General features: G+C 42.8%; 1 protein-coding gene across 7 annotated transcripts in view; it reads right to left on the reverse strand.

The window, feature by feature from the left end:
• The window catches only part of SH3TC1 (SH3 domain and tetratricopeptide repeats 1), a 41,340-nt gene that overhangs the window by 8,104 nt on the left and 21,176 nt on the right, over window positions 1-12,060 (reverse strand). For all 7 annotated transcript variants that reach the window (XR_014551934.1, XM_083630124.1, XM_083630126.1 and 4 more), the window contains 7 exons: window positions 10,718-10,858; window positions 9,330-9,492; window positions 8,196-8,269; window positions 5,125-5,329; window positions 3,936-4,066; window positions 3,179-3,220; window positions 753-2,444 (listed from right to left, as the gene is read on the reverse strand). Coding sequence is in view for 6 of the 7 variants with exons in the window: in XM_083630124.1 (XP_083486250.1) it covers window positions 753-2,444; window positions 3,179-3,220; window positions 3,936-4,066; window positions 5,125-5,329; window positions 8,196-8,269; window positions 9,330-9,492; window positions 10,718-10,858 (2,448 nt within the window). In the remaining variant the exon portion in view is untranslated. The remainder of the gene's footprint in view (window positions 1-752; window positions 2,445-3,178; window positions 3,221-3,935; window positions 4,067-5,124; window positions 5,330-8,195; window positions 8,270-9,329; window positions 9,493-10,717; window positions 10,859-12,060) is intronic.

Genomic DNA, 12,060 nt, shown 5'->3' on the forward strand with positions numbered 1-12,060 from the left:
CACACACACACACACACACACACACACACACACACCTGCCCCACTCAAGGCTGTGGGTGGCTAGATAACCAAATTGTTAAAAAGGCAATACATTTTTTTTACCAGATGGAGGCAGTGCTGCAGCCCTCACATACCTTGTAAAGCAGATGGCCAAACTAGGCCCTCCAGCTGTTTTGGGACTACAACTCCCATCATCCCTAGCTAACAGGACCAGTGGTCAGGGATGATGGGAATTGTAGTCCCAAAACAGCTGGAGGGCCAAGTTTGGCCGTCACTGTCGTAAAGAGATCAACAGGACTGCAGATTCTGAAAAGGACTCATGATCTGATCCAGGTCACAATGCACCTTGACTGGACCAGGTGTTGGCTTAGGAATCCCAACTTCTGAAGGTTCTTCCCCCATCCCTAATTAGGGGTTTGATAGAAAATGGCGGTTTTTATCACCTCATCCTGGTATTTACATCCATTGCTGGTTCCAGCTCATTATAACAAATGAAGAATTTGGAGGTAGCAATCTCTGTCCTGAGAAGCTTTTTCTAGTAGGATGAGGGAAGGGACACAGGAAGTCCATTGATAATTATGACAAAGAATGAACAAGCTAATTCAAGAGTAGCAAATGAGTTTACAAAGGAAATAAGGGAACCAACTTTTCTCATATTTCCCTGTGCAGAGATAACTTCTCATTTTAGCATCTGCAACGGTGGCCCTGAAATACAAGTTACCCCAGTTTTGAAAGCAAGATAATATACGTACCTTCCAAATGGTTTGCTTCCATTGCTACCAAAAATGCCCATTCAAAACAACATCTCCCTTTATCTTTATAAATTCCACTGGCATAGTAGCATCCCAGCCTGAGAAGGATGTATATAAAATCTCTGCCACACTCAACACTTGGCAGTTCAGAAAACAGTGTTACTGCTTTAATTAAGAAACGCTCTCCAAGACTTCTGGCAGCTGAATGCAGACAAAGAATCCCAAGGTTGGCCAAAGCCACAGCCTGATTATGTACTATTCCCATCTCTCTTGAAATGCTCAGGGCTTTATAGTAGCTTTCAGCTGCCTGCTTTGTATCGTTCATTCTCTTTAAAACAATGGCAATCATGTTATAAACAATACCTAACTGCTGATGACTGCTCTGTGTAGACTCTACTACAGCATTTAAAATGTCCAGAGCCACTGTGTTTTGTTGGTGGAGAATATACAGCCAACTGAGGAAGACTAAATGACCAATAAGTTCTTCACTGCTTGAATGTGCATTTGTATCTAGTGCCTTCTCCATGTAGTCGATTGCTTTTCCGTACTGTTTGTGGTGGCTATATAGTAGAGATAGATAGCAACAAACCATGCTGCACAACTTTGGGTGTTCTTTGCTGGTCTCTAGCAAGTGGAGTACTTGTCTGAGATAATATGCAGTCTGGGAGGGATGTCTTTGTCCCACAGTTTTCAAACAATGGACTTTGGGAGCATTTTTAAATACTAAGTCAATGCTTCTGAATAACTCCAACAAAGTACATGAGCTGCAAGAAGAGGCGACCTTAACACAGCTTAGCACAAGGTGGGGCAAACACTTCTCGCTGTAGAGTGGACCTAGCTTAAAATAGCAATCAACTGACAATGAGCCATTTTGTAAACCCAAGGCATTACTCAGAAGCTGCAGCCTTTCTAGGAATGGCAGGGCTTCTTCGCCCTGGCGGAAGTTCAGATAGTGCTTTGCTAGCAGGAAGCATGCTCTAGCTTCTGCATACTTGCTTTGACTCAGCACTGCCCTTTTTAAAGCATACTTCAGAATATCTGATTCCATTCTGGTGCTGATGATATAGCTGGGAATTCCCATAAGCAAAGAAGCAACCTTTTCAAAAAAGCAAGCACACTTTTCCTTGTTCTTTTGTTTCAGGTAGATACCAGTTAGATTTGTATAAAGAGAAGCTATAAGGAAGAGGTCACTAAAATCTCCCTGTGTTGTTGCCAAAGCTTCTTCAAAATAAACCCGAGCTTGAGAAAGCTTGAACTTCCGGACACTCATTCTCCCCAGGAGATAGCAGAGTCGCGCCAAAGCCCTTGGCAGACTTGCTCGTTTGGCTGCTTCCCTTGCCAGTACAAAATAATCAACCAGATCTTCCTCGCTTGCATAGCCATGGAATAGGGTACTAAGAAAGGAAAATGAGAGGTCATATATGCTTTTGAAACTGCTCTCATATCCTTTGCAGTTCAGAAACAACAGTAAGGAATCAAGGATTTCTGGCCCACAAACTCCATCAGCTGGGCATATGCAGAAGTGTGGATCCTGGGATTTAGAAGGCATCTCCTCATCTGAAGCAGAGAGTGGCCTTTTCTGATCCTTGACGTCTTCCCTGTGCAACTGTAAGCTTCTCGCTTTCATCAGGGAATGCACCATATTGTCTTTCATTGTGCCAGAATGCTTGTTAAGGAAGGAATGTGACATCTCTGAAATACAAAAGACAGAGAATCGCAGGAAGTAAGGGAAACATAAGTCATAAGAACTCATTGTGATAAATGCCCAGGTCTAATTACCAGGTCAGAAGTCAGTTGAAGACCTGCTTATGGGACATTTATCCTGATTTGTCTGCAGAGAGATTAGACAATGTTTGCTCTTTAATGAGCATTCATTCTGATTTCTTTGTGGAGAGACTAGAGGGTGTTGCATACAAGCAAGTGCTATCTCAAACGTCACATTGCATTTCTCTGTCACTTTCTTTTTTCCAAGAAATCTTATATTTTGGGGAAGTGGCTTGTTGTGTAAGACATTGCAATCAACTGCAATGGCACAACCTGGAATTTGCCAGTATGGAACTGAATCCCACCTGAAAATAGCAACAGAAATAATAAGATCAGGTCTGGTCCGAAGCAGCCAGCACCTGCTCAACGAACGGCAAAATCTGCTTTTCAGAGGAAAAAGTAAACTGCATTACATTGTTGATATACATTGATCTCATTGCACAAGAAGAAATACCAAGAACTACAAGAAAAACATTGGACCAAAGTAGGGAAGACAGAGGAAAGAGCGGGACAGGATTTCAATCAGGGAAAGGGCACCAGGAAAGGACTGAACTGCTTCCTGCAGGGCCTTTTCCACAGTCCAATGCAGCTGTTTGCACTTTGAAAAGGTCGGGGTGCGGGGAGATGCACATATTGATAATCCCTCTGCTTTGCCCTTTTACCTCGCTCGGTAGATTTCTCAAATTCAAAATCTTCCTGGCCATCTGATAATAGAAGGAAAAACATTTAAGCCACTCCATCGCTGTAGTTATTGCAGAGAATGGAACTACACAAAATATGCAATGTGAACACAATCCTTTTCATTAAATCCACCTGCTCATTTTCTGGTGTATTAAGCACAACCCTGGATCACAATAGCCCTATTGCATATATTTTGTAAATAAGAATCTGAAATTTCACAGAATGAAGCCAGCAGAAATTGTAATTCATTTGTGGTGTGTTGAAGGAACAGGAGCAAGGCAGAATATGAATTCTGAACAACTTGCTCATGATTTCAAGTCTTAACAGCTGCTGTAATGAAAATGAAAACATTGGATTCTGCATGTTGTTTGATGTGATATTTTTGCAAATAGAAGCCACTAGGAAGGCTGAAAGGTCAAAGCCAGGAGACAGCAGTTTTTAGATTTAATGAGGATTTCATCCTTATTGTATATTAATTGGCATATGGATGGTTTTTGTCTTTATACTTGGATGTTTTGCGAAAAATAATTTTTGGGGGTTAGCTGTAATAGACTTTAGCTTTCTCCAGAATAACTCAAGTTATTGAATCTGAAAGTTGATACAGTTAAGTTATTCTGAGCTCAGTGAGACTTAAACAATATTACTGGATATTCCACAATGGCATTTTATTGGATATTCCACAGCACAAAATGAAAGGTGTGGACATGCAGATAAGAACACAACACTGGAGTTGCTTACCTAATTGATATAAATTGCAAATGTTATAATGTGATGTTTGTGCCAAGAGATTCACCACATTTTCTTCCAAAAGGGCATTTTCTTCTGCAGAAATAGAATGCTCCTCTTCAAAGAAAGCCAGGAATGGAGGTCTGAAGGAAGCACACGATACAGAGGAGTTAGGACAGAGGTAGGCAACCTAGGGCCCAGGGGCCACAAGCGGCCCAAGGGGGTTGTTTAAGCGGCCCCTGAGCCGCCCCGAACCGAAAGGCAGGAAGTGAGCAAACACAATGATGAATTTAGGGTGTTTAAAATGTGAAATTGCACATGCTCAGAGTGTCTTATTTTTGCATGTCAAGGTTGGCAAAAAATAAAAATAAATGGGGGAGGGTTTGCTGGGACTTGTGAAACTGTGAAAGATACTACAATACTTATTTTATGGTTGCTTGTTTCATGTGTTCCTGGGCGAGGCTATTTTGGGAATGGTGCCTGAGCCCTCAACTACCTTAATCTGTCCTTGGCTATGAACAAGAGGAGGAGTCAAACAAGGGGAACAAACTTATACATTTGGCCTTCAGAAAGTAGAGGCTGTCAGAAAGGAAGAAAGTGAATGGGGCAGAGAGTTGTGCTGGGTCTTGAAGATGCTGTTTCGGCTGTGGAAGCCCTAAGCCTGCAACAAGAGCACCAAAACCAAACCCAGGGATAATGATCCTGCGTCTCGCATACTGCACTGCTTTCAGCTAACCTGTCAGTTCTTTGCTAGAAGGCTTCCAGTCTCAACTGCCACTTGGAAATAGCTATTATTCCAAAATTCTCTCTAGTTTTCCTCAAGTAAACATACCTAGTGGGCATAGCCGGGGGGGGGGGCAGAGGGGCAGCTGCTCCCCCCAAATCAAGTAAATCAATAAAAATACTTAACTAACTGAGGTTTTGCCTGCTCCCCACTAACATAAATCCTGGCTACGCCCATGAATGGAAGTCACTTCTAGCCTTTGAGAGCAGTAAGTATACCTGGAGAACAGAATATTCCTGTGTCTATTACAATATAGTTAGCTAGAAAGCTTTTGAGTTCTATGTTCTAATGCTCAAACTTGGAGTAAAAGATGTGCATTCATGACCTCCGATGCACAGCAGTAGAAACATTCCTAAAAGTGGAATTTGCTGGTGGATAGAGTAACCGCCTGGCTTTATGGTCATCCATAGTACTTACTCTGCTGCAGTCATCTCGAAGTCATCAGGTTTGACATGGCTACTCTGCACAAAACCAACCTGGCCAGTAGGGGCATGTCTTCCCACAAACCACTTCATGCATTTCATAAAGTAGCCAATAATTTCAATTCTGTCTCCTTTCTGGAAGCCAATTTCCTCAGGCACAGCACTTTCGTGGCTAACAATTGCTACAGAAAATCCTGTGGCTGAATAACAAAGAATTGGGAAATACAGTAACTTATTTAAAATAAGGTATCAAGGTAATATGTTGTCAACATCATTACTTTTAGTATTACAAGTCACATGAGAAATAAGAGTAAATAGATTTTGATGTAACAAAGAGGCAAGAGGTGATTTAGTTGGGTTGAGTGGGACTTGCTGCATGCCATAATTTGATGCTGCAGGTGACTAATAATAATAATAATAAAATAAATAATAATAATAATAATAATAATAATAATTTATTATTTATACCCAGCCACTCTAGTATCAGCACAGCCACTCTCAGTTACAGCAAACAGTAGCATTTGCAGGTGGTGAGAAGGGACTCACAGTAATGATAAGTGGAGATCCCCCTGCCCCAATGTGGACTAAAGTAGTTACTCACACCAGCAACAACAGGCCATATATCAGAGATAAAAACACAGAGACCAGACCCTCCAACAAACCCAGAAGTCAACTTTGTTCCCGTATCTACTTAGGCAACACTATTAAAAGACCCCAAAATGTCGGCTAACACACCCAGGATTCATTCACCTGCTCATCTTCCTATATGATCTAAGTGATTTGATTCCCCTCCTCATTCTCAGCAGCACAATGTTCCTGAGCTGTTCTAAGTTAGGTGTTGTTTGGAGATGGCTGGGAGAGAGGAATTGTCTGATTTTACAGGACATTTGGCACATGCACGCACCCTATTCAGAGAACTAAGAAGCCTCAAACTGTTTTAATTCTTACAAATCCTGCAGAATTCTCTTAAATCAGAATTGTGCAAATATATTTTTTAAAAGCCAAGCAAGCTGCGGTTTAATGCTAGAAACTTAGAGCTTGTCCAGACTTCCTTTCATGCCATGTTTCTCGCTTTAAAGCTCCTTGTCTGAGCACTCGTGCCTCGCCCCTCCCCCCCTGTGCTTTCCCTGCAAAAACCCAAATGGCAACCTCCAGAAAATGTCAAATGGCAAACTGCAGAAAACCCAAATTGCCATTTGTTCTGATTCAGCATTAAAGAACAGGTTTTCCTGAGGAGAGTGAGGGATGGGTGATTACGGGGAGGGACAAAACATAAATAAAACAAAAGACAGAGGATATTTTCTCCAGTGACGTGGATAGCAAGCAGGGGAATAACAATTAATATGGAGAATGAAAAATGAGAGCGTGTGGACCCTCATGTATCAATCAGGCACCAATAATATTGGATCTGAATGACCCATTTGTGAGATTATGTCACCATCTGAATCAGGACACAGCCTAGGACTGGTTAGGGCCAGTTCAGCCTTGAAGCTCACTGTATGACTTGGACAATAGTACCTCAAAACCTGAGGGTTGCTATGAGAAGAAGTGGAAGGGGGAGAACCAAGCAATGATAGATGACAGATGGACAACAAAACTATATAAATATGCAACACACCAACACAAAGTATGAAACCCCCAAGCCAGCTTTGCAGCGTTGACATAGGGCTTCTTCACACTTCCACTTGCCATGCTACTTTCCCCGGGAAAAGCTGCAGTTTAGTGCTGAATCGGAACAAACACAACTGGGTTTTCTGTGATTGCTGTTTGTTCTGGTTTATTGCTAAAGAGTGGATTTCCTGGGGGAAAGCAGTGGGGCAAAGGCAAAACCGCCTGGACCCGTGCCTGGGAAGCATGGGACAAGTGGACAAGTCCTCCATGTAAAGGGGGCCTCCTATGATAAACAATGATGCAACATGGCTGGTTGTCCTGGGCAAACTGGTCTCAAAGCATAGGCATTGCCACAAGGTCAAATTCCCAACTTTTTATTTTTTATTTAATCTTTATTGGTTTTATGCAATGAATCACAGTTGTAACTCTCCATCAGTAGTGTAAATAAAAGAAGTAAAAAAACGTTGGGAATAAGGAATAAGTTATTCCTGTATTGAGACTTCCCTCCTTCTCTACATTTCTATATCAACTGCATGTTAAACAGCATCTATTTTGCAGTTATCCAATACGTCCAAGAATTATATCACATTGCAGGAGTCATTCAAAGCCTGTCAAAGATTTTACATGTTTACAGTAATCTTTTAAATATCGTCTGTATTTATCCCATTCTCTGTTAAATTGTTGATCTTCTTGATTCCTAGCTTTCCCTGTCAATCTTGCCATCTCAGCATACTCAGATAATTTTGTCTGCCATTCCGTTTTTGTCAGTACAAATTCCCAGCTTACCAGCGAGCCCAGTTTGCAGCAGCACACAGTGCCAGGAGGGACCACAGTCTTTCCCCATATGGTTTGCCTGGCTGTGGGGAAGGGGCTTCCCAAACCAGGGAACCAATCAGAGACAGGGCTCTGGCTTCTCTGGGCAGCGCCTGGGAGTGGAGCTGACTGAGACTTCCTTGGTCAGTCTGCTCCCAGGGCGGAAAAGGAGGCCCACGCCTGCTCTCCCCATCCACCGCTTTCTTCTGCAGTATAGTCTCCTTTTACAGGGGAATCCCACCTCCAGCATTGCTATGGACACAGTTGGTTGCTGATTCTCAAGGCCTGAGAGAAATTTTTTTACCAGCAGACGGATTGGCTAGGGTTCTGTGGGGTTTTTGCCTACCTCATTAGGTCCAGTCGTGGCCGACTCTGGGGTTGTGGCTCTCATCTCGTTCTATAGGCCGAGGGAGCCGGCGTACAGCTTCCAGGTCATGTGGCCAGCATGACTAAGCCGCTTCTGGTGAACCAGAGCAGCGCACGGAAACGCCGTTTACCTTCCCGCCGGAGCGGGACCTATTTATCTACTTGCACTTTTATGTGCTTTCGAACTGCAACGCACAAAATGGAGTTTTCTCATTTCCGTTCTTGTCACAACTCATCAGAACTATTACAACTTCTGTCTTAATAGCAATTACTTACCTATTTGATCTGTGGCTACAGATTCATTTCTTACAGCAAAATCAGCAGAGTCTGTGTTTTCTTTCAGAAACCATCTAGCAAGGGAAAGGTTCAAGGAAATTAGTTTGGCCTGCCAAAACAGTAATAGCAATTTTAACATCAGGTCAATTTCAATGCTCATTTGGTTATAAGAAAGGGAAACTGCACCAAAGGCAGAAATGTAGAGAAATGATGGAGCATATTAATACAGTTTCCTGGTGATGCAAAACACCACTGTTCAAGGCACACTTAACTCTGCTGGATTGTGGCTGGATTGTGGCTGCTTATATATATTATCTAACTGCTGTTGCTAAATTTAGATTTGCAAGAGAGCTATGTTAAAATATTCACTGTGAAATGTTACACTTCGTTTTTAGCATATAAAGCTGATAACCTAAAGCCCTACGCACTATTCTATATAGCAATGTTTATTCCAAATGGAAAATGGCAGAGCTTTCAAGACCGCTCATTTCATCATCGGAAGCCATCAATTAAAAAAGCAAAGCAACATCAGGGCTATGCAAAACAATTCCCTGTTGCATTCAGTGAATTCTTGAGATGGCATTTGGAACATGCCTGCGAGCCATGCTTGTCTGCAGTGAGTGACCACACATGGAAGGCTGTGCATTCAGAAGTAAGGTGGAATTCTGCCCTCTTCATGCTGGTGCTGCATGCATGGCCAACAGTCATGTGTCAACGTGGAAGGGCCCACGTGATCCTACTGCTGCCCTCAAACATTCATTGAACAAATCCAGGGCGTCTCTGTCTTCTGAACACCTCTGCTGTTGCACACTCTTTTCATATAGTCAGTGTTTGTTTTGTATGGTAAGCTGGCCAATCTTCTTCTTTTTTGTTTTTTAGACAAATCTATATTTTGTGTGCAGGTTGGATATGGCATACGTTCAAGGAGATAACAATTCCTGCCATGCATAGAAAATGCTGTCACTTTCACTAGACATCAAACATTTAAATATTAATCCTTCTCCATCTGCTGTAAAACTGGGGGAAATTATGAAGAAATGTGCATGTATTTTATTACAGAACAGCCATTTGGTGTATATTTGCAAATACACGTGCACACACAGGTGGAACTGAAAGTTAAGTTCAGAGACCTACTGATGGAAGGGGATCAGGGGCTCTGGCAAGCCCTTAGCCAGGTTTCCCCCCGTTTCTTCAGGAGCTTTCTCAGTAGCGGACCAATTCAGCTGGTGAATTCCGACTCCAGCGTCTGCAGCTCTTCTCTCACTTACGTTCTCATTTTGATATACAAAGAAGGTACCTTAAGAAAGAAGCTGTATTTGAAAACATATCAAGTATTTTTGCAGTCATTCTAACATGAGCCACATAAAATGAACCCCAAATGAGCCAACCCAGACCCTGTGGGAGGGGTGTTTCTCTCTCTGAAACATGAAGTACACTCTGACCATTGTCTTTTCTTTTATGTTTGATGCTGTTAAATCAAATAAGGGGTGGTGGTGAAGGTTTTATGGTCGTATTTGCAGGGGGTTGGACTAGATGACCTTTGGTGGACCCCTTCCAACTCTACAATTCTATGATTCTGTGGTTCTATGGGTTGTTGGGTTGTTGGTGTGTGGGGGGTGTGATCCTGATGTATATTGTGCTCTAGAAGGCTTAGTTTGGTCAGAATCAAGTATATGCTTCCAGAGTTAATGCTAAATACATTAAAGGTAAAGGGGCCCCTGACCGTTAGGTCCAGTCGCAGACGACTCTGGGGCTGCGGCGCTCATCTCGCTTTATTGGCCAAGGGAGCCGGCGTACAGCATGGGGCCAGCATGACTAAGCTGCTTCTGGAGAACCAGAGCAGCGCACGGAAATGCCATTTACCTTCCTGCAGAAGCGGTACCTATTTATCTACTTGCACTTTGACGTGCTTTCGAACTGCTAGGTGGGCAGGAGCAGGGACCGAGCAACGGGAGCTCACCCTGTCGCAGGGATTCGAACCGCCGACCTTCTGATCGGCAAGTCCTAGGCTTTGTGGTTTAACCCACAGCACCACCTGCATAAATACATTACTTCTGGGTAAATGAGCCACCATAGCCACTAGAGGGCCGTGAAAATTTGTATCCCAGGCTCTTTAGACTCATCTGTTGTTGTTTAGTCGGGTCGGACTCTTCGTGACCCCATGGACCAGAGCACGCCAGGCACTCCTGTCTTCCACTACTCATGTACTATCTGAAACCAATGGGGTGCACTGGTTGCTGGATGTGAAATATACTGGCATTATTTTTAGCTCTCCCACCCCACTGGGCAAACAGGGGTTTCAGGAAAACCAGGGAGGGAAATGTTTTCCCCCTTTTCCCACTAACTCCCTTGCCCCGAAGAGTTGGACCCCTGGCTGGAAGCTCCTCCTTCTCCTGAGAGGGGCCCCACACCGCGGCATTTTGTAATATGGAATAGTCAACATTTGTTCCCAAAGATCATCATGTAATTTAATTCCATGAATATTTAGTATTTCCGGACAATTACTAATGCAAACTCAGTACCTTCTTGAATTAATAGGCCTCTGTATATCATACCAAGACATTCCTCATCAAGACTAACATCAATTCCAGCTGATTCCTCTGATGAAGAGAGCCAGAAATAATCATCTAGCAACAGATTCTCCATACAATGATTTAAAAAACCTGCCGAAGAAATTTTTCAGTGTAAGTGGGTTTTTTTTAAAAGTCCCTTTTTCATAAAGCCGGTAATAGCAGAAACAAGGGCAGGTAACAAGGTGTAGCTGACCTGTGAGTAGTTCCAAGACCACTGCTTTAGATTGCTGTTTTTTTTATTGAAATGCATCTTATCATTTTGTAACAGTTTTATGTGAACTGTCCTGCGAGATCTTTGCCTTAAAAGGTGGCCTAGAAATAAAATATCCTGGCCAGGGCATGTTTTCGCTGGGGATAAGATTGATAATGTTTTTTTTCTAATCTGCATAGTGTTTGTGTCTGCTATAACCTTTTGGAAGCAAAGACAGCAAAGGTTATTTGAACCCATTTCATCCATGAACTAATTCTGCCCACCCTCAATGATATGAACCCTTTAAGGGGGCTGATTTTGAAAACTAGGGCAAGAGGGCTGTGCATGTAACCTACTTTTTATGCATTTCTGAATTCAGTTCATTTGTCGTAACAGAGATGAAACAAACTTTTTAAAACTAAAGAAAAAGGACTTGAAAGCAGTCATGGAGAATAAAACTATATGCTCCATGCTCTGGTAACCTCAAAGTTAGATTACTGCAGCATGTTATACGTAGGGCTGCCTCTGAAGATGGTTCAGAAACTTCAGCTGGTGCAGAATTTGGCAGCCAGATTGATTACTGGGGCAAAATGGTTCAGGCACATTACACCGATCCTGGCTGGACTACACTAGCCGACAATTAGTTTTCGGGCCCAATTCAAAGTGCTGGTTCTGACCTATAAAGGCTTAAAATGGCTCAGGACCACAATACCTCAAGGACTGCCTCTTTCCATATGAATCTACCTGGACCCTGAGATCATCATCTGAGGCCCTCCTTCATGTGCTTCCTCCATGAGAGGTCCAGAGGGTGGCAACGTGAGAACAGGGCCTTCTCTGCAGTGGCTCCCTGTCTGTGGAATGCTCTCCCCAGTGAAGTTCGCCTGGCACCTTCATTATACACCTTTAGGCGCCAGGCAATAATGTTCCTCTTCAATCAGGCCTTTGGCTTATTAACACCCGGTGCCCTATTAAATGTGTTGTTGGATGGGGGACTGTTAGTTTGTTTTTTGTTCTTACTTTTATTATGTACTTTGTGCTTTTTATTTTGTAATTTTATGTTGTGAACCACCCTGAGATCTACAGATGAAGGGCAGTATAATAA

The sequence above is a fragment of the Podarcis filfolensis genome (genome assembly GCF_964270895.1).
Source record: "Podarcis filfolensis genome assembly, chromosome: 9".
NCBI classification, from domain to species: Eukaryota; Metazoa; Chordata; class Lepidosauria; order Squamata; family Lacertidae; genus Podarcis; species Podarcis filfolensis.